The sequence below is a fragment of the Heloderma suspectum genome, chromosome 13, assembly GCF_057233095.1.
Source record: "Heloderma suspectum isolate Gila_16-S chromosome 13, 16-S_ref, whole genome shotgun sequence".
Classification (NCBI taxonomy): domain Eukaryota; kingdom Metazoa; phylum Chordata; class Lepidosauria; order Squamata; family Helodermatidae; genus Heloderma; species Heloderma suspectum.
This window is the reverse complement of record NC_139470.1, coordinates 30,647,257-30,674,442: the sequence shown is the minus strand read 5'-3', so window position 1 is coordinate 30,674,442 and position 27,186 is coordinate 30,647,257. Positions and strand designations below refer to the sequence as shown.

General features: G+C 50.8%; 2 protein-coding genes across 9 annotated transcripts; both read left to right on the top strand.

Annotated features, from left to right (window-relative positions):
- Positions 1-641: 641 nt before the first annotated feature.
- On the top strand, positions 642-14,301 carry PLA2G1B (phospholipase A2 group IB). The gene is made up of 4 exons (XM_084819738.1): positions 642-810; positions 3,581-3,737; positions 6,328-6,455; positions 13,927-14,301. The coding sequence occupies exons 1-4, from the start codon at positions 777-779 to the stop codon at positions 14,046-14,048; spliced, it is 441 nt and encodes a 146-aa protein (XP_084675864.1). The 5' UTR covers positions 642-776; the 3' UTR covers positions 14,049-14,301.
- LOC146336294 (uncharacterized) lies at positions 7,859-26,610 on the top strand. Of its 8 annotated transcripts, none has more exons than XM_084819730.1 (8): positions 15,018-15,069; positions 18,600-18,646; positions 19,346-19,568; positions 20,900-21,023; positions 23,656-23,798; positions 25,307-25,383; positions 25,839-25,940; positions 26,391-26,610. In XM_084819730.1, the coding sequence occupies exons 2-8, from the start codon at positions 18,630-18,632 to the stop codon at positions 26,548-26,550; spliced, it is 846 nt and encodes a 281-aa protein (XP_084675856.1). In that variant the 5' UTR covers positions 15,018-15,069; positions 18,600-18,629; the 3' UTR covers positions 26,551-26,610. The 8 variants fall into 8 exon arrangements, with proteins under 8 accessions (XP_084675858.1, XP_084675861.1, XP_084675856.1 ...); XM_084819733.1 differs by lacking the exon at positions 18,600-18,646 and adding an exon at positions 16,034-16,174; XM_084819736.1 differs by lacking the exon at positions 18,600-18,646 and adding an exon at positions 16,034-16,174 and having other exon boundaries at positions 25,310-25,383; positions 26,391-26,604.
- Positions 26,611-27,186: the final 576 nt, after the last annotated feature.

Here is a 27,186-nt window from a genome sequence, read left to right as displayed (position 1 = left end):
GATGCTGGGAAAGACTGAAGGCAAAAGGAGAAGGGGACGGCAGAGGATGAGATGGCTAGATAGCATCACTGATGCAATGAACATGGACTTGAGCACGCTCCGGGAGAGAGCGCAAGACAGGAAGGCCTGGCGTGCTCTGGTCCATGGGGTCACGATGGGTCGGACACGACTGAACAACAACAACAAGCATGGCAGTGGCTGTGTTAACTCTGGATGATGGGAGATATAGACCAACACACCCGGAAGGTGCATTGTGTGAACCAGGCCTTGCATTTCCAAAAAGGGACAACTGGGTCTCAAGATTGCCCAGATGCTCTGCCCTCTGTCCTGGCCTCCTAATTCAAGCTGCACAGCATCACACAGGGATGGAACAGCAATGCTCACTCCCCCCACATCATCATTTCCAGGCTTGCAGTAAAAAGACAAGTCCTGGGGGCTAAAAACTGGACCTCAGCTCAAATTAAAACCTTCCAGGCGAGGCAGGGGGGACATTCTGCCAAATGTCTTGCACTATGATGATGTTAACAAGTTTAAAACTAGACCCCTCTCACTGGAAAACAGGGCTGAGCCAATCCTTGGGAAAGAAGCATCTGGTTTTCAGATGGCCTTGTGTGATGTGCAGCCCCGTGTCGACCTCTGACAGAAGAGGGATGCTTAGAGCCAGGTAAACAGGGCTCTCTTATCTCAGCTGCTGTTGCCAAGATAAGTCTGGGCTATAAAGAGGCTGGGAAAGCCTACCACAGAAAACTGCCTCCAGCACTCAGTTTGCTGACAGAATGAAACTTCTCTTCCTCCTCTTGCTGGCCTCTGGTGAGTTGCCATTACCCAGGCCTGACGGACCAGAGAGGGAGACTGTGCAATGGCACCGTCAGGACAGGGCTTTGGGGCTGATGGAATGAGGAGGAATGACCCAAGCATAGCAGGGCTGACTCACCACATTTTGAGGTCATACACATGACCATCTAAAGAGCCTCCCCCCAAACACACATGCACACCTCATAAGACCATTAAGGTGCAATCCTATGCATGTTTAGAGAGAAAAAAAGGCCTACAACTCCCAGCATGCCCCAGCATGCCCCAGCTGAGATTGCATCTGAAGTCTCGTGCCTCAGGCCCCCTAACCGCCCCACTGAGGCTGCCTTGCTTTAGACTACCATTCTGAACAGAATGGAGAGTTTGCAAGTGACTCGTGTGATGCAATCACCCTGCGAATGAAGAGGGAGCTTTGCTGGGACGCCATCTGTGCATCTGGTTCAGGCAATGGGGAGCAGGGGTGGCTGATGTGAGACTTCCTTGGTGCCCCCCCCCCTTATTGGACTCTCCCTGCAGACTTGCCAAAGTCCAGTCTGGGCGTGTTTTAGAGCCACTGGGGGTGCAGGTTGCCACTGTGGCATGGAGAGCCTTTTCCAGCCTGGGCTGGCTGGCGCTCCAGCTGCCACCATGCCCAGGAAGAGACAGCTTGCCCCTGTTCTCCATGCCCTGGTAACCTCCAGATTAGACTCCTGCGGCCTTCCGCAACATGATGCCCTCCAGATGTGTTGGACTGCAAATTCCATCATTCCCAGCCAGCACAGGCCAATGGCTGGACTACGGTAATGCATTATATGTAGGTCTACCTTTGAAGATGGTTCAGAAACTGCTGTTCAGAATAGCAGCTGCTAGATTGCTTACCGAGACCCAGTGTTAAAAGTCATATCATGTGGATGCTTCATCAACTGCACAGGCTCCTGGTCGACTTCCAGGCTCAATGCAAAGTGCTGGCTGTAACCTTTTTAAAGACCTTCATGGATTGGGTCCAGCATATGTGATCACCTGCTGACACACTAAGGTCCTGATCAGGGGCCCTTCTCCCAATTCCCCATCTGAGTTATGGCAAGTGTCTAACAGGGAAAGGGCCTTCTTGGCGGTGGCACCCTGATAGTGGAGGCTCACCTGACGCCTACTCTGATATCATTTCAGTGTCAGGAAAGGGCCTTTTATTTCTGAGGTCTCAACAACTTTGTTTGATTGGTTACATCCTGCTGCATGTGTTGTTTTTACTGCTCCGAGTAATGTTACCTTTATAAATATATTTTTGTATGTTTTGTTTTATTGTGGTTTTAAAGCTGCTCTGGGAATTGTACTGAAGGGCAGGACACAGAGGAAGGAGGGAAGGAAGGAAAGGTCAGGAAAGGGTGGGGAGATGTCAATGGGTTTGAAGAAATGTTCTGAAGAAGTGTTATTGCTTTGCTGGGGCGGGGCATTCTTTGCTTTTGCTACCTGCACTAAGCCTACGGGAAGGGGGGGCCTCTAGTGCTGTAACATCTATCAATTAATTACTGTCATGCTGTTCGTATACAAGTGCAAATGAGCTACCCGCAGGGATCTCCCACCCCTGAAATCCAGGGTGGCGCCCCTCTTTCACTCCAGCGGGTGCATTCGCACAAAGACAAGACTGTCAGAGATTTCTAATTTGGTGTTGTATATTTCTAATCTGGTGCTCAGCAGGAAGAGAGAGAGAGAGAGAGAGAGAGAGAGAGAGAGAGGACTTTAGCAGGGGTGGCTTGGGGCATTTTGCCTCCCCTCACCCCCACCCTGTTCGAGTGTCCCAGGTTGTTGGCCAACACTGCAAAGGATATATTGGTGCCCCTGTGTCTGGATTGCACACAACTCTGTGTGATCCAGGATCCCGCTGCAAAGTCGCATGTGGAAGACAGTTTTGGATTCTTGTTTAAAAGCACTGAATCTGAGTTGCCCTGAGGAAGAGTTTGATAACAGTCAGTCAAAGTGTGTTGTGCACCTCCGAGGTCTCCTTCCCTTTCACTCTAGGGTGTGGTGCCTTCTCTTGTTTCTTGTGCAGTTGTGTTCTACTGTCCTAGCCCAGTAATTTTGGTACTAGTTACACTTGCATGCTCAGGGGGCACCCCAGCGCACCAGAAGAAATCAGTCTGGCAACTGCATCTCTGTATGAGTCACTGCTGTGTGTGCATCTCCAGTCAGCCTCTGCTCTGTCCCAGAGTCACTGCTGTGTGTGCATCTCCAGTCAGCCTCTGCTCTGTCTGCTCTTTCCTGTCCTGAAGGAGGAGGCTGAGGGAGGCTGAAGGAGGAGGCTCAGAGGAGGCTGCCTGCTGCAACTCTGCATGCTGCTGTTCCATGGTTACCTCCTTCCAAGCCAGAGGCACATCCAGAGCTGAGACTCAGACAGCAATATTGGGTGGCATCCTCCCACATGGGCAATAAAAATTCCATTTTGGAGAAGCTCTTGGGGGCCACATTCCAGGGGTGGGTGGGCCAAAGGCCAAAAGAGCAGGGCCAAACTTACCAAAATATACCAGCATATTGTAGTTTACAGCTCTGGTTGCCAGTAACTCAGCCTTGGGAGAGGCATTTCAACCTTTTAGAGGTTGGGGGGGGGCTGCACAAAAACCACCAAACAATTGGGGGCGAGGAGGGCATGGCCATCTGGAGACCCCGGAGGGCCAGATTGGGTCTTGCACTGCTACTCTAAAAGTAAAAATAAACTCTTTCCAGGTAACAATGGAAGTGACACACTCCCCAAACACTTTACCTCCTCTGAGAAATGTGCGTGTCTCTCTCTTAGTGGGCTCAGCTAATGCTGCCAAGGTCCGGAATCTGTGGCAATTCCAGAAGATGATCAAATGCACCATCCCAGGTAGTGACCCACTGAACGATTACAGCAGCTATGGCTGTTACTGTGGCTTTGGAGGCAGTGGGACCCCCGTGGATGAGCTGGACAGGTAATTGTTGGGTAATAGGAACAATTTCACATGCCCCCAGACACTAGGGGGCAACACGGAACATGTTGCATCAATTCTCTTGTTCATCCCCCTTGTCCTGTAACTTCCATTTCCTTTTTCCTGCTCTCTCCCCGTCCTCTTCCTCCTCCTCTTGCCTCTGCAACAAGGACCATGTGCTCTCCTCCAGCAAGGAAGCAAGAAACCTTATCTCATGCCTTCACTTACTTACATTCAGACACTCAACTTTAGTGGGTACTTGTAGTTATTTATTTATTAAATTTCTTAATCGCCCATCTGGCCGATCACCCGGCCACTCTGGGAGATGTACAACAATACAATTTAAAACAGTAAAGTTACACATTAAAACATCATCTAAAAATACCCTAACTCACCCCAAATACCTGCCTGTTTTCACTGCTGATGTGTATAAAAGCACTAATACAGAAAGTTGATTTGACTTCTCTTAAACGGGCTCTAGCCTGTGCTTATTGCTTTACTTCCAATGTTAAATGCTGCGTTGCCACACTTTCTCTATATAAAGCAACTCTGCTGTAAGTCACACCAGGCTTTCCAACAGTAAGTACATTTCTTTCCTGTACCAACCCACATTCACACCTCCTGTAAAATGGTAAAGGTGTCCCCAACCAGTCATGTCCGACTCTAGGGTGCGGTGCTCATCCCCGTTTCTAAGCCGAAGAGCCAGCGCTGTCCGAAGACGCTTCCGTGGTCATGTGGCCGGCATGACTGAACACCGAGGTGCACGGAATGCTGTTACCTTTCCTGCCGAGGCGGTGCCTATTTATCTACTTGCAATTTCTTGCTTTCGAGCTGCTAGGTTGGCAGGACCTGGGACTGAAGACGGGAGCTCACTCCGTCACGCGGCGCTCGGGTCTCGAACTGCTGTCCTGCCGACCTTCCAGTCTGCAGTTCAGCGTCTTAACCACTAAGCCACCACAGCCTTACACCTCCTGTACATTCACCCAAAACACATGACCTTCCCTAGGCCTTGCATCTCTTTGTTGTGTGGTAAAAAACAGTCACTATGAAATGGGACCAGTTGGAGCAGGGGCAGTGCTAGGTACCTAAAAGATCTGGGGCTCAGCCCGCTGCTGATGGTGCATGCGTTCAAAAAGGTTGTTTCTAACTCCACCGGTAAAACATAGTTACTGGTCAGTCTGTTTAATCCAGAGCCTTACCTGTTAGTCACATGGAGAATAGGTCTATTAGCTGCGATAGCTGAACAAAACCTGCATGTTCAAAAGCACCAGGTCCTGGAGACGAGCAACAGAGGAAGGCTGTGACCATCCTGTTCTGCCTGTGAGCTCCCCAAGGCATCTTGCTTCACACCGTTGGAAACAGGAGTCTGGGTAGAAGTTTATAAATATTACAGCTGCTGTAGGGAGAATGGTGTAGAAGTGTTGATGAGGACTGCGGAGGCCTGGATTCAAATCCTCAGTCAGCCGTGAAGCCCTTTGAGTGGCCTTGGGCCAGTCACCACCTCTTGACCTAACCTACTTTGCAGGGTTGTTGTGAGGCTGAAATATAAAGAGCCATGTGCCCTGGCTTGCACTTCTTGGAGGAGTGGTGAGACAAAATATACATGAAAATGGGGAGACTTTTTTCTCTTCGGCGCCACCCAATGAAGCCGATTGCGGTATTTCTTTTATTTCTTACATGTATAATATGTCCCACTTTTCCTCCTCCTCTCCATTTTTTATCCTCACAACAAACCTATGAGGTGGGTCAGGCTGAGAGTCAATGACTGGCCCAAAGTCACCGAGTGAGGCTCATGGCTGAATGGGGACTAGAACCTGGATCTCCCGAATCCCAGACCAACACTCTAACTGCTACACCACCCTGGCTCTCCATAGGTCCAAGACTGCCGAAACAAGGGGCTTCTTCACTTAATGGGATGGGGAACGTCATCCGGCCCACAGAGTTTCTCCACCTGGCCCATGGAAGCTGCCCCCCCAAGCCACCCCCCCCCCCGATGGGGGGAGCTAAGGACATGCGAAGCTGGTTCCTCGGCAAACACTGACTGGAAGAGCGCCATTGGGGGACACTGTGGCACCCTGATGTCACCTGGCCCATGGGGAGGGCCCTGTCCCCCTCCCTGAGCCCGTACGGTTCTCTGCCCCTGGCTTAGTCAATGGAACTCATTGCCACAAGATGTGGTGGTGATCATGTCTTTTGATCATTTCCATACATTTCCTGACAACTCAGTGGGACCTCCCTGCCAAGGGGCTGTGCACCCCCAGGCCAGGGGCCTCTTGCCTCTGTGCCCTGCTTGCTGGCTTCCTGCTGGCATCCGGCTGGCCGCTGTGGGGAGCTGCTGTATGGGCTCCGAATCCAGCAGAGCTGCCCTTGTGTTCTTAGGAGAGCTCAGAGCGGAACTGCTGCATGCAGAGGCAATCGAGCGGTGGACGCCATAGGCTGGGGGCGAATGAGGGAGGCCCGTGGCCTCAGCGTGGGCTTGGGGGCTTCTGGGAAGAGTGTGCTGGGCCAGAAGGACCGCCCTTGGCCTCATCTTGCTGCTCTCGTACTAAGCCCAGAGAATCATTCGGAACGTTTCTGTCTGCTTCTTGAGCAGATGCTGCCAAACCCATGACAACTGCTACGCCGCAGCCCTGGAGCACCCCAAATGTAGGTTCATCCTGGACAACCCCTACACGAAGACCTACCACTACAAGTGCTCCGGCACCAAGGTCACCTGTGAAGGTAAGCGCACGCCACGCCACGCATAGCGGGGACTCAAGCCCAGTTGTTCATGCGCGTGGGCTGTGCGCGGAAGGGCCTGCTTCCCATCCTAGCTGGCATGTGCAGTTAGACCACAGGTGGGTCGTCCTGCAAGGCCCTCGGAGACCTGCAGCGTGGCCTGCGTGGGCGCCCAAGGCCCAGCTAGATTTCCCCACTGCCTATTTTTGTGTAGAGGATGGTGGTGAGTGTGTGTGTGTGTGTGTGTGTGAGAGAGAGAGAGAGAGAGAATTGTGTGCGTCAGGAGACTATGTGGGTGGAACGACCACGCCCCGGCCACACCCAGTAGTGGCCCTGGCCATGCCCACTTGCATACAGCCCTCAATCCACTACCTGCTGCCACATTTGGTCCTCAAGGGCCCAAAACGGGTTCTTACAGATGCCTGGCAGCCACTCTGGGAAAGGGGTCTCCCTCCGTCCGTCCCTCCCACCTTCAAGAGCTGCTGCCAATCAGAGCAGACAGCCCTGCGCCACGCGGAGCAGTGCTCTGAGTCAGCAGGGCAATTCCTTGTGGCTTTGACGGGGTGGGAACTGCCAAAGAGGGTAAGGGACACCAGCCCTGGGGCAGCAAAGCCAAGCCTTGCAGGGTCCAAGAGGCGCCTCCCCGCTCCTCACGCCCCCTCGCAACGTTGGCAGGGTGAGGACGCCATGCTGGGGCTTCATTCTCAAACCCCCGCGTGGCTTTCTCCTCCTCGCTCTTCAGAGCGCTGCTTGAGAAAGCTGTTCTAGACGTGAAACAAAACTGCTCAAAGCAGAACCAAGACCCAGGAAGGAGGGCGAGCAGCGCACCAGGGTGGCGGAGGCTGGGGAGGCGCTCCGTGGTCGCTTCCACAGCAGGGCCTTCCGTTTCTGTAACCAGGAGCAGTATGTCACCCAGCAGCACTGCCCTTCTCCAGGGCAAAGCCCCTCCTATAAAGATTACTCACCAGTAAGGGTGCAATCTTATGCATGCTCAGACAGAAGAAGGCTTGCTGGAATTATAGGACTTCAACATTTTTATTAATGACTTGTCTAAATATTGTCTAAATTCTCAGTCTAAATATGCCTAGGACTGTGCTCGAAGTGAGCCATGGGAAGGCCCGTGGCCTAGTGGCTGAGCACCTGCTTTGCATGCAGGATGCCCCTGTTCAATCCCCAGCATTTCCAGTCAAAGGACCAAGGAACTGCTGATGCACGGCTGAGGCCCCTGGAAAGCAGCTGCCCGCTCCAGTGGCCCATGCTGGTCTCGACTGACAAACAGTGTGACTGAGTATGAGGCCGCTTCCTATATCTTGTTCAGCAATGGACTTTTCCAGCGCTATTTAAATGTTTCCTGTTTGCAGGCCCCGCCTCTTGTATCGCTTCCTGTTGATCATGCCGGAAGACTTAGTGACAATGAAAATGAAAACGCCCCTTCCAGGTGCTTGTTAAAAGTAAATGCCCTCTATTCATTGCCCCAAGGCCCGTCTCTATGCTTCCCTTGAGAGCCAGTGTGGTGTAGTGGCAAGAGTGTTGGACTGGGAGTCGGGAGATCCGGGTTCTAGTCCCCACTCGGCCATGGAAGCTCACTGGGTGACTCTGGGCCAGTCACAGACTCTCAGCCCAACCCACCTCACAGGGTTGTTGTTGTGAGGATAAAATGGAGAGGAGGAGGAGAATGTAAGCCGCCTTGGGTTCCTAGCGAGAGGAAGAAAGGCGGGGTATAAATGCAATAAATAAAATAAATAAATAAATTGAAAGTGGGGGAAAGGGAAGGAAGACACTTTAATTACTAGTTTGCTCTCATTCTTTTTTCTTTTATTTTTTATAACAAAATAATATTCTGCTATAAAAATGAAAGGGGAAAACGAGAGGAATCCAGTCATTAATGCTACCCTACCCACCCCCACACTCTGGGAACAGAAATTGACATTAGAGCAATTAATGCTGCAATTCTATACCCTGTAAGGTATACTCTATACCTGGGAGTAAGTACGCTCTCTTGAATTTGGTGGGACTTACTTAGAATCATAGAATCATAGAATAGTAGGGCTGGAAGGGGCCTACAAGGCCATCGAGTCCAACCCCCTGCTCAATGCAGGAATCCAAGTCAGAGCATCCCCGACAAATGGCTGTCCAGCCTCGTCTTGAAGGCCTCCAGTGTAGGAGAGCCCACCGCCTCCCCAGGTAATTGGTTCCATTGTCGTATTGCTCTGACAGTCAGGAAGTTTTTCCTGATGTTCAGCCGGAATCTGGCTTCCTGTAACTTGAGCCCATGATTCCGTGTCCTGCACTCTGGGATGATCAAGAAGAGATCCTGGCCTTCCTCTCTGTGACAACCTTTCAAATACTTGAAGAGTGCTATCATATCTCCCCTCAGTCTTCTCTTCTCAAGGCTAAACATGCCCAGTTCTTTCAATCTCTCTTCATAGGGCTTTGTTTCCAGTCCCCTGATCATCTTTGTTGCCCTCCTCTGAACCCTCTCCAGTTTGTCTGCATCCTTCTTAAAGTGTGGTGCCCAGAACTGCACACAGTACTCCAGATGAGGCCTAATCAGTGCTGAGTAGAGGGGAACTAGTACTTCCCGGGATTTGGAAGCGATGCTTCAATGAATGCAGCCCAAAAGAGCATTGGCCTTTTTTGCAGCCACATAGAATCATAGAATAGTAGGGCTGGAAGGGGCCTACAAGGCCATCGAGCCCAACCCCCTGCTCAATGCAGGAATCCAAGTCAGAGCATCCCTGACAAATGGCTGTCCAGCCTCGTCTTGAAGGCCTCCAGTGTGGGAGCGCCCACCACCTCCCCAGGTAATTGGTTCCATTGCCGTATTGCTCTGACACTCAGGAAGTTTTTCCTGATGTTCAGTCGGAATCTGGCTTCCTGTAACTTGAGCCCATTATTCCGTGTCTGGCACTCTGGGATGACCAAGAAGAGATCCTGGCCTTCCTCTCTGTGACAGCCTTTCAAGTACTTGAAGAGCGCTATCATATCTCCCCTCAGTCTTCTCTTCTCAAGGCTAAACATGCCCAGTTCTTTCAGTCTCTCTTCATAGGGCTTTGTTTCCAGTCCCCTGATCATCTTTGTTGCCCTCCTTTGAACCCTCTCCAGCTTGTCTGCAAGCTGACAACATCACATTGTTGGCTCATATTCAGCTTGTGATCGACCACAATTCCAAGATCCTTCTCGCTTGTAGTGTGGTTGAGCCACGTATCCCCCATCTTGTAACTGTGCATTTGGTTTCTTTTTCCTAGGTGCAGAACTTGGCATTTATCCCTATTAAATGCCATTCTGTTGTTTTCTGCCCAGCGCTCCAGTCTATCCAGATCACTTTGAATTTTGTTTCTGTCTTCCAAAGTATTAGTTATCCCTCCCAATTTTGTGTCATCTGCAAATTTGATCAGCATTCCCTGCACCTCCTCCTCCAAGTCATTAATAAAAATGTTGAAGAGCACTGGGCCCAGGACTGAGCCCTGCGGTACCCCACTCGTTACCTCTCCCCAGTTTGAGAAGGTCCCATTGAGAAGCACTCTTTGAGTCCGATCCTGTAGCCAACTGTGGATCCACCGGATTGTTGTTTCATCTAGCCCACTTTGAGCTAGTTTGCTCATCAGGATATCATGGGGCACTTTGTCGAAAGCTTTGCTGAAGTCGAGGTATATGATGTCTACAGCATTCCCACAGTCTACAAGGGAGGTTACTTGATCAAAAAATGAGATCAGGTTGGTCTGGCAGGACTTGTTTTTGAGAAATCCATGTTGGCTTCGAGTAATCATGGCATTGTTGTCAAGGTGCTTCCAGATGGATTGCTTTATGATCTGCTCCAGAATTTTCCCAGGGATTGATGTCAGACTGACTGGTCAGTAGTTCCCAGGTTCCTCCTTTTTATCCTTTTTGAAGATAGGGACAACATTAGCCCTCCTCCAGTCATCTGGCACTTCAGCCGTCCTCCATGATTTCTCAAAGAGAATAGACAGCGGTTCTGAGAGTTCTTCTGCCACTTCCTTTATGACTCTAGGATGCAGTTCATCTGGCCCTGGAGATTTGAACTCATTCAAAGTAATGAGGTGTTCCTTGACCATATGCCTGTCGATCTCAAGCTGCAATCCTGCCCCTTCAGCCTGTACTTCGCCTTTGCCAGGGGGGTCATAAACCCTCTTTTGGGAGAAGACTGAGCCAAAGTAGGAATTGAGCACCTCTGCCTTTGCTTTGTCATCTGTTATCATTTTTCCATCCTTATTTAATAGCTGAACCACCATTTCTTTCCTCTGCCTTTTACTATGCATGTAGCTGAAGAAAGCCTTTTTGTTTTTAGCATCCCTTGCTAACCTCAATTCATTCTCAGCTTTAGCCTTCCTGACGCCATCCCTGCAATTCTGTGCTATCTGCCTGTACTCTTCCTTTGTTACTTGGCCTTCCTTCCACTTCCTATATGTGTCCTTTTTTGTCTTCAGGTCATCCCTAAGCTTTTTGTGAAGACACATTGGCTTCTTCTGTTGTCTTCCACCTTTTCTTCTTGTTGGAATTGCTTGTGATTGTGCCTTGAGAATTTCCTTTTTTAAAAGCTCCCACCCATCTTGGACTCCTTTTCTCGCTAGCATCGCTTGCCATGGGACCTTACTGATCATTGTTCTGAGTTTATGAAAATCAGCTTTCCTAAAATCCAGGGTACGCGTTTGACTACACTCGGCTTTTGCTTCCCTTAGAACCAAGAACTCAAGTACAACATGGTCGCTTTCCCCCAGAGTTCCTGTAACTGCTACTTTATCCACTAAGTCATCTCTGTTGGTTAGGATCAAGTCAAGGATGGCCGATCCTCTAGTTCCTTCCTCTACTTTCTGTAGGAGGAAGTTATCCGCCACACAAGTCAGGAATTTCCTGGAGGGGCCATGTTTTGCAGAATTTGTCTCCCAACAAATATCGGGGAAATTGAAGTCCCCCATTACTACTACATCATGCTTCCTTAAAACATTGGCTATTTGCTTTTCAAAAGTTTCATCCTTGTCTTCTCCTTGACTGGGTGGCCGGTAGTAGACTCCGACCACCAGGTTCCTTTTATTCTTTGCTCCATTTATTTCAACCCAGATGCTCTCGATGGGGCTACCAAGCTCCTCCTCCTGTATTTTTGTGCAGAGATATGTATTTTTCACATACAGTGCAACCCCACCTCCCTTTCTGTTCCTCCTGTTCTTTCTGAACAAGTTATATCCTTCAATTGCTGTATTCCAGTCATGAGAGTCATCCCACCAAGTCTCAGTTATACCTATCAGGTCATAATTTCCCTCTTGTATTAAGAGTTCAAGTTCGTTCTGTTTGTTTCCCATACTCTGGGCATTAGTATATAGACATCGAAGACCACGTGCTTCATAGTCTGGCTTTCTTCCTACATGTGTCTGAAGACTATTATTGGGCGCTATCAGAGCTGTTCTCTCCGTTGCAGTGCATGCGCCTTCGTCCATTGTTACCCCCAACATTACATCTCCCTTCCCCGTAGGATTCAGTTTAAAGCCCTCCTGATGAAGTTCTTCATGCTGTGGCCAAACACATTCTTCCCAGCCTTTGTGAGGTGCAACCCGTCCCTAGCCAATAGCCCGTCTTCCAGGAAGTATAGCCCGTGGTCCCAGAATCCAAATCTCTCTCGTCGGCACCACCTTCGTAGCCAGTCATTCACCCGGAGTATTTTTCGTTCCCTTTCTATCCCTCTTCTAACTACTGGAAGGATGGATGAGAAAACTATCTGGGCCCCAAAGTTCTTGAGTTTCCTTCCCAAAGCTTCAAAGTCTGACGTGATCTCTTCGTACCTCCGCTTGGCGGTATCATTTGTTCCCACATGGATGAGAAGAAAGGGATACCTGTCAGTGGGCTTTATGAGTGCAGGCAACCTTTCAGTCACGTCTCTAATCTGTCCTCCCGGGAGACAACATACCTGGCGAGTCCACGGGTCTTCGCGACATACTTGGCTCTCGATCCCACGCAGCAAGGAGTCTCCCACTACTACCACTCTTCTCTTCTTCTTGTAGGCCTGGGTTTCATCGCCTCTGTTTGACTGACCTTTAGCCTCTTGCTCACTCTCATGCAGGTTCCCCTGTGATTCTTCCTCTGCAGGCTGTCCTCCAGTCTAATCCGCAAGTACCTGGAATCGGTTCCACAGCTCCACTGCTTCAGAGTGGCGTCTAATTCTTCTTCTCCTGTCACCCTTTTCCAAGGAGTATCCTCTATTCCATTTTTCCTCACTTCAGCATTTCCCACTGCCTCATCTTGCTGTTGCTCTTCGAGCTTCTGGTCTTCCCTTTGCTGCTGTAGTTCCCCCATTCTGTCCAAGAAATCTTTGTGTTCTCTTATTCCCCGGAGGGTCGACAGTCGCCGCTCCAGTCCACTTACTTTTTCCTCCAGCAGCGTGATCAACTTGCACTTGTTGCAGGTGCCGGCCACGTTGTTCTCAGGCAAGAAAACAAACATGGCACACACCTTGCAGGTCACCACCACTGGAGAGTCTTGTCCTTCCATAGCCTCTTTTCCCTTTTTGTGTCTAGCTTTGTGATTGTTCTAGACTAGCCTGTGCCTGCTCCTCTACTCAGTAGAGGTTAAAAGCAGAGTCCCACTGGTGTGAAAGTGTGTGTTACAAGACAAATAAATGGAAAAAGTTAGTTAAAATAAAAAATAAAAATAATTTTTAAAAAAATGTTAGGGGCCTCCCCCTTGACCTCCCCTGCCGAACTCCCCTGGCCAACTCCTGTTTGCTCCCCCTGTTCGCTCGCTCTCTGGGAGCTTGCCTGCTTCTGTAGTCCCTGGACCAGCTGGAGCAGCTTGCTCTGCTCTGCTCAGCTGGGAGGTGGGAAACAATACTTCTGAGATGTATGTAGGATTGTGCTTTAAGAAAGGCTATTCTGGGGCCAATAAACAGGCAGTTATTTATTATTTATCATCATTACTGTTTATATACCGCCTTATTTACTAAAAAGCCATCAAGGTGGTATACAATTTAAAACAATAAAACCTTAAAACCATTAACATAAATCACTAATCTGGCAGTCACAAGCAACAGGAAGCAATAAAACAATCAGAAGCTGCAAACAGGAAATGTTTACTTAAAAGTACAGGAGCCTTGAAAATTACTCCAGTAGCAGTTTGGGCTATTCACAGAGTATAGGATGGTGTCCCAGTTTTGTTTTATTATGGAAAGAATTGCTACAAATCAGGTAGCTGAAAAAATATGGGAGGACAACACAGAAAACACTAGAAAGCAACAATCTGACTCTGAGATTGGCTGGCTCCACAAAAAGGAAATGAACTAATTATCACAATTTCAGAGGAAATGGACGAATGCTAAAGGGACATTTGACAGGCTGCTCTAAGCTTCGAAAGCCTCCCGTGTCTTCCGAGTGCTGTTGAAGAGAGTATGGGCAGTCCTTATTTTCTTTTTAGAGGTGCTGGGGCTCAGGGCTTCTCATATCCCCTCTTTCTTCCCTTCTCCCTCCAGACAAGAACGACGAATGTCAGGCATTTGTCTGCAACTGCGACCGCAGTGCTGCCATCTGCTTTGCGGGGGCTCCTTACAACAAGGGCAACAAGAACCTGGATACCAGCCAGTACTGCCAGTGACTCTTGCGCCGTCCCAACCCACAGGCTTTTTTGCACGCTCTCACGCCTGGCGAGGATTATTCCCGGGTCAGGGCAGGGCTCAAGCGGCGTCTTGCGGAGATCATTCGCTATTGCTCCTCCCTGAATTGGGGGATGGCTGAGTAAATTCTTTCTGCGCCTCTTCTTGCAAACTGCCGGGGGGGGGGGGGGCTGTGCCCTGAAATACAGGCTCGATACTATTCTGGTGAATAAATGATCTCAAATAAATGGAGCTAAGAATCAGTGAGATGGGCCTTCTGCGGGAAAGGGCTTCCTCGGGAATAAAAGCCAGCACCCAAACTCCTCTCCTCTCCTCTCCTCTCCGCTATGAAGGGGGCAGCCCCGCCGTCATCATTTCGACACGGATGTGAGGCTCTCCCGCTGACCCCCTGCAGCAGAATGCCGGGTCTCCTCCCGGGGCGCGCGCGCGTGCGACGGGATCTGGGCCCCTCGCCGAGCAGCAGCTGCCGGCGGACTGTCCCGGCCCCCCGCCCCGCCCCGCCCGGCTGCAGGGAGGGCCTCCGCTTCGCGTCGGGCGCCCCTCATCCGCCGACCGCGCCCGGGAAGCTGGTCTCGCGCAAGCCGCCTCGGCCGGAGCAGGCGGGCGAGCGGGGCCGGGGGACGCCCGCAGACACGCGGCCGCGACGCCGTCTCCTCTCCCCCCGGCCCGGGGGCGTCCGGGCCGGGAGGCCGCGCAGCAGCAGCCGGGGCGAGGGGCCGGGCGAGGCGGATGATGGGAGCCGCGGTCCAGCGCAGCGGGAGCGCCCCGCCGAAAGCCCGGGAGCGGCCGGGGGCGGGGGGTCCCCGCCGCGAGGCAGCCTCCGCCGAGCCTGGCGCGCGCGCTCGGGCGCTCGGGGCACCGCCGTCCGCCCGGCCCCCCGGGAGCGCGGGCCGCAGGGAGAGCAGGGGGGCCCCGTGTCACAATGCGGCCAGCCCGACGGGGTGGGCGGCGCAGGCGCGGGGCGGCAGCGCCGGGCGCCAGCCGAGCCGGGAGGCGGGGAAGGTGAGCCGCGCCCCCGCCCGGGCCGGTTGGGCGCGCCCCGCCCCTAGGGCCGCCCCCTCGCCGGGCGACGCCCCCCCGGCTGGGCTTCCCCCGCCCCGCCTCGACGCCCCCCCCGTTGGTGGGGAGCCTGTCCAGCGACAGATTTCCAGCCTTCCCCAAGGCGTGCTGGACCGCAGCTCCCATCACGCCCAGCCAGCCTGGAGGGCACCAGCTTGGGAAGCGCTCGGGGCTCGGGCAGGGTGCCGGACGGCTGCCCTCCTCCGGCCCCCGGGGACGCGTGTGTCCGTGGCTTGGAAATCTGGCCCTTGAGCAGGGCGGGCTGTGCCCCCCCCCGTTGCTTCGGAGCTCAGCCTCCGGGGAGCCCCACGTCCCTCAGCACAGCCGGCCCACCTTCCCTTTGCCCCCGCATACCACCCCTCCCCTGCCCTGCACCCCCCCCCACCCGGGATTGTCCAAGGGCTTCGAGAAAAGACCTCCGGCCTCCTCCCTAAGGAAGGTGGCGCTTCTGGGGCTAGTGGTTGACCCCATGCAAGATGGGGGGGGGGGATTTAACCAGCATTTCTTCGCCCACCTTTGCTGTTGTTTTGGGCCACTTTCCCCCTTCTGCGTGCGAGGCAAGCGCGTCCCCTCCCGCATTTTGCTACCTTGTCAATGAAGGATGCAAAGTGGGTGGTCTTATCTCCCTGATGTGGGTCAGGCAGGAGAATGAAGATGGAGTGTACGGGGGAAGAAGGATTTATTTATTTCCATTTCCATCCCACCTCTCCATGGAGCTCATGGTAGCATATGCAGTCCCACTCCCCACAACAGCCCCATGAGGCAGGCTAGACTGAGTAGTCGTGAGTAGCTCAAGGTCACCCAGCGAGCTTTGTGGCTGAGGGGGGATTTGAACCTGGAATCTCCGTGGTTCTAGCCTGATGCGGGAACACTGACTCACTTGAGTTGCCACCTTTTTTTCTGGCAGGGCTCCTGTGCCTGTAAACAGCTGCATGGCTGGCAGAAGTCAAACAGGTCCGCAGTTTCCCCGTCTCGGCACCTCCATGAAAAAAAACAGCATCTGTTGAATTTCTGTCTATGAGGGAGCTGCTAAAGGAACGGGAGCCCTGTAAGAGAGAAATGGTGACAACTTAGAGGGGGCTTCCAGGCTTTTCCAAACCTCAGTGTACAACATCCCAGCACAACTTGTTATTTATGTTATTTACTCCAATGTTTGTACCCCACCTTTCTCTGCAAATGCATGCTCTCGGCAGCTTACATCATTAAAAAACAAAACTTCCCAGTATAATAAACAGTAAAACTAGCAAAGAGCAAAACAACAGAAGCAATAAAACAGAGCCATTAAACAGCATCTTGCATGCGCACTTAAGGAGTCTTTGGGAGGCCATTCCATACTCCAAGTGAAATTCTTGAGCATGTCCATATGGGATGGGGCGATTCCTGAGAGACTCTGCGGGTCCCAGGCCAGTGAGGGCTTTAAAAGGCCAAAGGCAACATCTTGAGCTAAGGCTGGAACCAGAATATCAGTGACACCAGTATTAAACCAGCCTAATATGGCCCATCCTGCTGACCTCAGGCAACAATCTGCCCACAGCACTCTGGACCCATTGAAGTTTATCTTCAAGAGTAGCCCCACATAGAGTGCATTATAGTAATCCAACTTGGAGGTGGCCAGGGGCATGAATGACCATGATGGGGGCTGGATGCAGGAAAGGAGGCAGAAGAAGTTGGTAAAAGACCTCCACCTGGGTCTCTCTGAGTGCCCCCAAAGTGCAAACCTGTTTCTTCAGGGGGATTGCAACCCTTTCCCATTCAAAAGAGGTTGAATACCTCCACAAGAACATTCAGACCCCCAGCCAACAGTATTTCCGTCTTGTCTGGATTAAATTTCAGCTTGTTCATCCTTCTGCTATTAGAAGGTGGCCTTCAAACACTGGTTGAGATATTCCTTGGCCTCCCCAAGATAAGATGACAGAAATTAGATGAGAGAGAGGATTTTAGGAAAGCCAGTTTTAATAAACCCCAAACAATGATAAGTAAGGTCCCATGGCAAGCGACTGTAACGAGAAAAGGAGTCCAAGATGGGTGGGAGTTTTTTTAAAAAGGAAATTCTAAAGGCACAATTACAAACAATTCCAACAAGAAAAAAAGGTGGAAGACAACAGAAGACGCCAACGCGGCTTCACGAGAAGTGTAGAGATGGCCTGAAAACAAAAAGGGACACATATAGGAAGTGGAAGGAAGGACAAGCAACAAAGGAAGAGTACAGGCAGGTAGTGCAGAATTGCAGGGATGGCATCAGGAAGGCTAAAGCTGAGAACGAGCTGAGGTTAGGGAGGGATGTGAAAAGCAACAAAAAGGCTTTCTTCAGCTATGTGCACAGGAAAAGACAGAGGAAAGAAATGGTGGTCCAACTATCAAATAAGGATGGCAAAATGATAACATGACACAGAAGAGGCAAAAGTGCTCAATTCCTACTTTGGCTCAGTCCCAGTCTATGAGCCCCCTCGCAAAGGCGAAGGACAGGCTGAAGGGGCAGGATTGCAGCTTGAGATCGATAGGCATATGGTCAAGGAACGACTAATTACTTTGAATGAGTTCAAATCTCCAGGGCCAGATGAACTGCATCCTAGAGTAATAAAGGAACTGGCAAAAGAGCTCTCAGAACCACTGTCTTGTTATCTTTGAGCAATCATGGAGGACGGGTGAAGTGCCAGATGACTGGAGGAGGGCTAATGTTGTCCCTATCTTCAAAAAGGGCAAAAAAGGAGGAACCTGGGAACTACTGACCAGTCAGTCTGACATCAATCCCTGGGAAAATTCTGGAGCAGATGATAAAGGAATCAGTCTGTAAGCACCTTGAAAACAATGCAGTGATTACTCGAAGCCAACATCGATTTGTCAAGAACAAATCCTGCCAGATGTATCTGATCTCATTTTTGGATCAAGTCACCTCCCTTGTGGACTGTGGGAATGCTGTGGACATAATATACCTCGACTTCAGCAGAGCTTTCGACAAAGTGCCCTATGATCTCCTGATGAGCAAACTAGCTCAAAGTGGGCTAGATGAAGCAACTATCAGGTGGATCCATAGGTGGCTACAGAATCGTATTCAAAGAGTGCTTATCAATGGGATCTTCGCAAACGGGGGAGAGGTAACGAGTGGGGTACCGCAGGGCTCAGTCCTGGGCCCAGAGCTCTTCAACATTTTTATGAATGACTTTGATGAGGAGGTGCAGGGAATGCTGATCAGATTTGCAGATGACACAAAATTGGGCGGGATAGCTAATACCTGGGAAGACAGAAACAAAATTCAAAGGGATCTTGATAGACTGGAGTGCTGGGCTGAAAACGACAGAATGAAATTTAATAGGGATAAATGCCAAGTTCTGCACCTTAAATATCTGGAGGGCCACAAGGGGCCCTCCCCTTTTCAGAGATTTCTAGCCTCTGATGAAGCAGCTGTCCCAGCTGACAGATTTTAAATTGGATCTCATGGCTGTTTTTATTTTTCTTATTTATATCCTGTAAAGAACACCTGGAAATAAATCCCACTGTGTGAAATGGGGCTTTCTCTCAGGTAAGTATGCACAGAACTGCAGCCCTTGGGCGCCAATAAAGGGCAACAGGTGGCTTTTCTATATGAGGCTTTTAACCCACACCTTTACAGAGGCTCCAGCTTCCGGATTCTTTGTGGGATTAAGAACGGCTACTTTACATATGTTTTTTTTCCGTTTCTCTCTCTCTCTCTCTCTCTCTCTCTCTCTCTCGCTTCCTTTCTGTACGTTCCATTACGCAACCACTAGGTAGTGTTGTGGTATAGTGGAATAGCACAATTACACTAGGTTTCTATAAAGCCATTCAGAAAAAATACTAGACTTTCCTCATAGGGAAAAACCACGATAACGGTTGCAAAGTACTGGAGAGGCCCTGGAGGATGATGACATTGTGTAAAGGACCTGCAAACTACCATGAGTGAGGAATCACTTGTGCACAATAACAGCTTTGTGTAGAAAGGCTCAGGGTAGGAAATGGACAGATTTAGCAAATGGAGCATGATCCACCAGGAAGTTCTCATATGCAACCCCTCCATTGAAATGAATGGGAGATGGGCAAGAGATGCAGATGTCTTGTTCGTCTCAATGAAGCTTGTGCAGGAAAACCTCCTGGTGGATTGTGGAATGTCCTAATTAATAGGATGCTAATTCATTTGGATTTTCTGCCTAACACCTGACAGCCTCCCTCCTTGCCTTCCCCTTCTCTTTTTGGCCAAGGGTAGAATGGAGACCTTGGACGAATTTGACAACGAATACCCGCTCATCATCTCCTTCTGCGAGCGGATCTCCCCCTGGGACTTTGAGCGGCAGTCCTTGAGCTACACTCAGAAATCCCTGCAAGACCTTTACACCCAAATGGAGCAGAACCCAGGAATCTGCGAGCGGGTGGCGCGCAAGAGAAAACAGGTGGAGAATGAGAAAGCTAGCCTGGTGCAATATCTGAAGGTAAGACTGAGCTTCCTAAGAGGACTTGCTGGAGGGCCAGAGAGAAAACACCCCGGCTCACTCCCATGCCTTTCACTGCAGGGACCAGCAACTGAAGTCTGCTGAAACTGGGAGACGAAACCTTGATCCCCTGTCAGGCTCTGCAGATGAACCACTGTGAATGCAGAGGAGCAGAGGCTGGTTTAAAAGTTGGCAATCTTAGGTGAATAGGCATTGGGAGACCTATTCTCCATGACCAGCAGCTTTAACAGCAGCCTGATGTGCAGATGTTAACTGGAGATTAATCAGGGATTAATGGGAAGGGGTTGGAGCTTAGTTGCTGAGCATCTGCTTTGCATGCAAAAGGTCCCAGCCTCAGTCTCCTCACTGGCGTCTCCAGTCTGAAGACGGACCACTGAGCTAGTGCCAGGAAAGGTCCCTCTGCCCAAGAAGACCCTCGGCCTGTCTGAGGAGACAGTATTAGCCTAGATACAGGCAGCTTCCCATGTGGATGTTCTTTGAACTCCAGTGTCTCCAGTTCAAGAACAAGTCTTGTCCAGTCTTTCCAACCTGGGCCCCTCCAGTTGTGATGGAGAGCAACACATCTGGAGGGCCCGATGCCAATGGCCATGCTGGCTGGGAATGATGGGAGTTGCAGTCCAAAACAGCTGGAGGGCCCTGGCTTGGGGAAGACTGGACTACGCTACACTGGCTGGCTGGCTGGCTGGCTGGCTGGCTGGCAGTACCTGGAACCACTGCTGCGAAGGCCTCTTAGAAGGCTACACTGGTTTCCAGTATGTGGCGGTTGGACTGCATAGGTGGACTGAGGCCAGATGAGCTCTGGAGGTGGTATTGTCCGTAGTAGCTGGGTATCGGGTGCTTGGCTTTATCTAAGTCTAGGAATGTATCAGCCAGCTCATCTGAAATTAATCCCCGAGATTAGCAAAATATGGATCCACACCTACAGCTCAATGACATGGTAGAGTCCTGAGATGGAAGAAAGGACTGTTCCACTTCAGACTGCAGGTGGAGGAGCTGACACTTTTTTTTTATAGTGCTCTATATCAAAAACAACAGCAACTTCCCTGCAAGTAGAAATCTAGCACAGCTAGAGGGTGGGCTGGAAATGTTCCCTGAACATTTTCTTCTGGTGGGAAGTGTCCTTTTTTCTGCTCCTTCAGAAATGGTCTCCCCTGCCCCTCCAGACACACACACAATCTGAAGTGGTGCTGTCCACAGTGTGACCTTGGAATCCACCTTCTCCTGCTGTTGCCTGCCTAGACCAGACCATAGTTTCCAGCCTCACATAGGCGGCCCTTCCACACACCCACACACCCATTGATCTTTTCCAGGCCAAGTTCTTTTCCCTGCTTCAGGGAGACGTGAACTCTGACAACTCACTGGGGCAAATGGAAATGGAAGAAAAGGTGCAGCAACTGAGGCGTGAGATGGAGAAGGCCAACGACTACGCTCACGGTAAGAAGTCTTGCATTTCTTATCCCTTTCTTCCAGAGGCTGCGTCTGGACTTTGCTCCAGGTAGTTCTTCCCTGTGCCCCACCCCCACTGCTCCAAAGTGCTTCCATCGTTACCACCCCTAGTTCTCCTTTGCATAATGAAATCTGATGTCCCTCCATAACTGAAGGGATGAGTAGGTGGGCAGGGAAGTGACCAGTGGAATTCAGTGTGGGTAAAGGATACACACGTTGTTCTTAACTGCATGTATAGAAGTCCGGGCCCTAAATTACCAGTTAGGCTACCAGGCTTGGCAGTGTAACGTCAGCTCTCCTGTGGCCACCTGACCGTCCTTGACCACTTCCCCACAGAATCCTAGTGTGCCAGTCTTGGGCTCCCTTCTCCTTTCTTCCAGATTCGAATCTTTTGCTTTGATTTTTAACCGACTGCAAATGATGTCTGAACCCAGACAAACTCTGGTTTGGCTTAACTGTGGTTTAGGGAAACAAGTCAACTTCAAACTGTGGATTATGAAGTTGGCTTGTTTCCCTAAACCATAGTTAAAATTAATGACAGTTCTGGGTTCTGACGTAACCTGAAACTTAAAATAGTTTAGTGGTGCATCCAAACCACATCACAAGAGTACGGAGTTACAAAACTACCTTGAGAAGAGTAGTGGCTAATTTGCACACCTGCCACATTTACACCAGCCTTCTGTGTGGGGAGACATATCAGGTGTGAAGGGGGAGATGTACAACTCCAAACATGTGGTGGGACATGCACCAGGCAGGATGCCCCTTTTCTCTTGGGAGGAGGAAGCTGTGTCGAGAGCAGTGCCGGAGCATGGTGCAAACTGAGAGTGTGTCCCAGAGGCCTCTGCACTACTGCAAGTCTGGGATGCGTCCTCACCTTGGGCCTCAGAAAGGTTACAGTGTCCAACCTTGTTGGCTCCTGTGCTAAATGAAAGCCAAGGTGGCTATCAGTTGGTGGGCCCCTTAATGGCTCAGCAGTGGCCCAGCCCACCAGCTAGGGGTCTTCAACCTTACTGGTGGGCACATTTAGGATTTTGAGGGAGTGCTCACAGAATGGCTGCCATGGTGGGCACGGCCAGTCACAAACACTCATTTCCCAAAAGGCAAACTGGTGAGACTAAAGGAACAGTAACTTGCCCAAGAACCTAAATACAAAGCAGAGGTGGGGTCTGAGCTTTGAAACACAAAACCACTCTTCTGAACCCAAATACAGATGGTGCTGGCAGGCAGCACGTTGCTTGCAGCATGCCAGCCTCCTGGGATATTCTTTTAAATTAAAAAAAACCCCTTAAGAAATGAAATAAAAAATCAAGAGGGACAGGGAGCTCAGCAGGCACCAAGGGGCACCACGGTGGAGACCCCAGAGCTAGAGTGCTAAGGCACCATTGGCAATTGTGGCTCCCTGGAGCATGCCTGCTTCCTGCCTCCTAAGCATTTGGTTTCCCCTCCAGGGTGGTTCAGATTGGCCTTAAATGACTATAAAGAAATGACAGTTATTCCCCCAGCAAGAAGGTAGCATGAAAAGTTTGAAACCCATCCTTTGTGGCAAAGTTTGTGGATGGAACCACTAATAACCCTGTGGAATGAGTTTGTAACAGTGTGTTGGAGAGCAACCCCTGACATCTGTCATATAGTGTCATATAGTGGTGCAGTACCAGCAATATTTCCCATTTCATAGGAGTTACCAATTAGTTGTTTCAGGAATTCTGGCATCCAGTCTCTGAGGAGCAGGGCAGGCCTTGTAAGGACAGAAAACTTCCTGCTGTCTCAGCACACTGCCCTCCACTATCTCCCAGGCACAATCTTTTCTGGCCTTGACTGCATGGTGACTTTGCCTCCCACTGACTTCACCGCAGTGTCTGCAGATGAGAGCCAATTCTGTGTGGCCGAGGTCAAGGGCCAGGTGGCCACGGAGGAGCTGATGCCCGCTCTGCCAGGCCTGAGGGATTTGGTGGGGTGGAGCATCCCCAGCTGACTCCAGTTCACTTTTCTGACAGTGCAGGGTGGGCTCAGATGAGGAAGCAGGAGATGGCAATCCCAAATAAGAACATCCTGGGGCATGCTGGGGAGCTATGGGTGTGCCGAATAATGCTTGTGCCATTTCCCAAAGAGACATGTGGGTTTTCTGTCCTGTTCACCTCCAAGAGCTTGGCAACTTAGAACTGATGATCAACAAATACTTGAAAGTGAAAACCGATTGCTTGTACACTCATTCTAGAATCATCATCATCTCGCCTTTCTTTCTGGCCGTCAACATTTTGAGGAATTTAAAACTATGTACACTTGGTTTCTTCTTGACAGCCACCTGTTGGGGATGCTCTGACTTGGATTCCTGCTTTGAGCAGGGGGTCGGACTCGATGGCCTTGTAGGCCCCTTCCAGCCCTACTCTTCTATGATTCTATGATTCACAGATGACATCTTTTTAGCTGCATATTTAAAATCCTCTCCCCATACACTTCAGCGGCACAAGGGGTACACATCCAGATTTGTGCGTCATGCAGGTTTACTCATTGTCTGTGGACCAGGGACCAGGCTGGGCTGCGGTGCCTGGCTGACTGCAATGAGAGGCAAGGCTGGGTCCGCTGCTGCAGCCAACTTTAAATGAGCTCTACTCCTTCGCAGCTGCCAAAAATGCATCCTGGAGGCCATCGGAGATAAGGCCTAGGAAGACTGTTCCATTGGGAGGATTCAGCCCAAGCCAGACCAAGCTTCTGGACTCGAGTGTTCCTGCCATGCCCCAGATCTTTGGTTCTTTCCCAAAGCAGGTTTGTGCTTCTAATTCCTGAAAAACGTCCTCAACCACCTCCTCCCACAGTTTCCCCTGATCTTTGCATCAGAGTTGGATGTCTAGTCTGCTGACATCCTGCAGGTCATTTATCCAAAGCTACAGGAGAGATTCCTTCCCTACACAGCTCTGGCTTACAACTGGTGGGGCCGGACTGTACTGTTCAAAGAGGGCTAATTTTGGCCTAGGGGGCTGCCAGTTGCTGATCCCACCCACCCACTGTCGAAGTTCGCTCTCTGACCTTTGTTTCTCTTGGTAGGAAATACATGTGGTACTAAAATGTTGATCCTAAGATCAACATTTCCACAAGATCATAGAGCTCAAGGGGGCCTAAGCCAAACTCAGTGCTGGAACTCCAGAGCATCCCAAAGAGACAGCTGTCAGGGCTCTGCTTGAAGACCTCCAACCAGGGAGTGTAATTGCAGCCATTGTCAAGCTGGTCTTACCGTCACAGTTTTTCCTAATGTTTTGCTGAAATCTACCATCCTGCAACTTTTTAAGCCCAGTAAATCTAGTCCTACCTGTGCAGTAGCAGAGAATGAGACTTTGCCCTCTTCTGTGTGACAAACCTTTCCTGTATTTGAAGAGGGCTGTTAGTCACTTGCTTCGTATATTGCTTTTCTGTACATGTTACACTCAGTTCATAATGAAGCCTGAGAAAACCACACACAAAAACAGAAATACATTGAGAATACCGCTATCCATACCATCCTGCACTTGCACACCAGATTGCTGCTGGCTGGGCTTTTTTCTGGCCTCTTACACACCTCAGCCCGTTCTGTTATCAAGCGGGTGGCTCACATAGTATCCAGAAATGGAGCGTGTCTGTGCCAATCTCAGCTTTGCAGTCCACCTACCCATATCAGCCTTCCCCACCTGGCTCCCTCCAGATGTGCTGGGCTGCAGCCCCTGCCATTCTTAGCCAGCATGGCCAGTGGTGGGAGCTGCGGCCCAACACATCTGGACGGCACCCGGTTGGGGAAGACTGACCTATATAATGCTCGCTTTGCTAACATGTGTTTTTGTGGCCCTGAGCGCAGCCTCAAGGCTTGCAACATGGTGCTTCTCACGCTGAACGCTCACTTGCTGAGTTCTCATCCTGTCTCTGAGCTGAACTGGGCCACGAGCATATCCGGGGCTGCCCTTTTCCTCCAAAGCAGAAAAAACTGCAGGCAACGGCCCATGAGGGTTCCTTCCACGAGGACTGCCAGGAGCAGGCTGCATGCTGGGCGGGTGATGCAGCTGTCCCATGCCTGCCTTCCCGTCTCTCCATTCCATCTCTGCTCAGCTGAAAAACTAAACAAACAGGGCTTGGACTAGCCAGGAAAGTGAGGGGCTCCCCTCTCCTCCAGCCCTTGCATCTTTTCCACAAATACACCAAAGGAGCGTGTGTGTGTGTGGTGGGGGGGGTCAGGCTGGCACCAGACGTGGTTTCTTGGGTGGATCATTGCTTGCAGTGCCTCACAAGTCTTCCCTTTTCACCCCCAGCAGATGGAGAGAAGCATCAGTCCCAGCGCAGACCTGAAGCAGCTCTGGGCTGGCATGTCGTCCATCAATCAAAAGAGGTGGGAGGTGGTTGAAGGCCAGGCAAAGGAGAGGGCCCAATTTGACTAGAAAGCAGACAAGATATGGGTGCTCCATTGAGGTCTTCCCAGGAGGTTTATGGTCCTTATCTGGGAGGAACATAAGTAGACTCTGTGTGTGTGTGGGTGGGGGAGGGCATGGAAGCAAGAGAGGGGTAATCTTCACGGCACCAAACAGTAGCAACCGAAAGAGGCCCTCTGGCTGCCAGCGTCTTGGAAAGACACACTAAATAGGAGGAAGTCCCTTGACACTGGGTTGATCTCCCAGGAAGGCTTGGGATGGGAGAGGCTGGCTTGGCTGAAAAAGGCGTGATGAGGGCTGAGATGGGGAGACCTGCCTCTCCGCATGTAGGCTGCCTGCAGAACAGGTGAATTGTTGCTGAGCAGGTAAATGTGATTCTGAGCCTAACCACTTCCTCTCTTCTGTCTTCAAACAGCATGGTTGACCTGCGTCCCTTAATGCTGAACCCTGGTGGCTTCCGGCCCTCGTTCCTGGGTAGCAATTCCATCAGCCGGCTGAAGTACTCCAGTTTCCCAAGGTACAGCTCCCTTCTAAGGTTGAAAAAGCAGAGGAAGGTGAGCATCCAAAGTAGATCACAAAGAAGAGAAGGTGGTTAATAAATTGATTTTTGCATCCTGAGAACCTGTTTCTCTTCTTTGTGACCCTTCTAAAGCTGCCCACACAACCCCCATTTCCATGGTGAAATACCCATGCAGGGAGAGGCATTTCATCAGAATGAAGGGGATGAAGAACTGACCTGTAGCTTCCCCAAGGCAGCTCTTCTAGGCACCAGCTGTCATAGCTTCCTCCTAAAGGGTCCTGTGAAACTACTTAATCTTCCCTTCTCCAGGCTAAATACAGCCAGCTCTTTCAACTGTTCCTCCTTGGACCTGGAAGCTGGAGTTGCTGTTTGGTTAGCTCATTTGTAGCATAGAGAGGCCTCAGGAGGCACCTGGGCATCCTCAAGGGAAACTTTTTGTTGTTCCAGGACTCCTGCCAGTGGTCCCGCTCCGCTTTCCCAGAGTCCTGGCTCATCCAGCACCGCTTCTGTTTTCAACACTCCTGTGCTGGCCAAGTTCAAAGGCAACAAAGATGACGAGAAGGACAACGAAACTGCCAGCCCTGACTCAAACTCTACAGGGGCCTAAATGTCTCTTTGTGTATGGGAAGATGCTATGCGAATTAAAGTTCAGTGCATGCTCCTCTGGACTGTGTGGATGACTCTACCGTCGAAGCATCTTGAAATACTGGGCAAGAGAAAATGGCCAACCAGGTTTGTGGGAAAAGCGGACACATTCATACTACTTAGGGGACTTGCCTGGAAGTGCTCTTGGTTAGTGGGGGGGGGGGGTTGACGGTGGAAAGATACCCTCGGCTGAAAAACAGCGCACTACTTCAGTGCACTAACAGATGATTGCCTTCTTCTGCTGAGCACACAGCTTAGGGGGGGGGGGTGTACATGGAGCAGTGAGGGAGGAAGGAGGCCCCTGCTTGGCCAGCCAGATCAGTAGAATCAACCCTGGTGATCACTGGGGTGACAGATGCCACAGCAGGATCGTTGGCACGTCCAAGATGGAAAGATATACTGCCAGTCAGGTCACCGTCACATGGAGAAAGGTCAACTATCTTGAGCACTCCTGCAAGCTAAGTTACGCCTACTGGGATACAAAATGACAGCTCACCTTGATCCCAAGCAGGTAAAAGGCTAATGGAGAGCTGGTGTGGTTCCTTGGCTCCCCATTGTGTCTTTCATCTCCAGAGATTTATGTACAGGACCAGCCTTT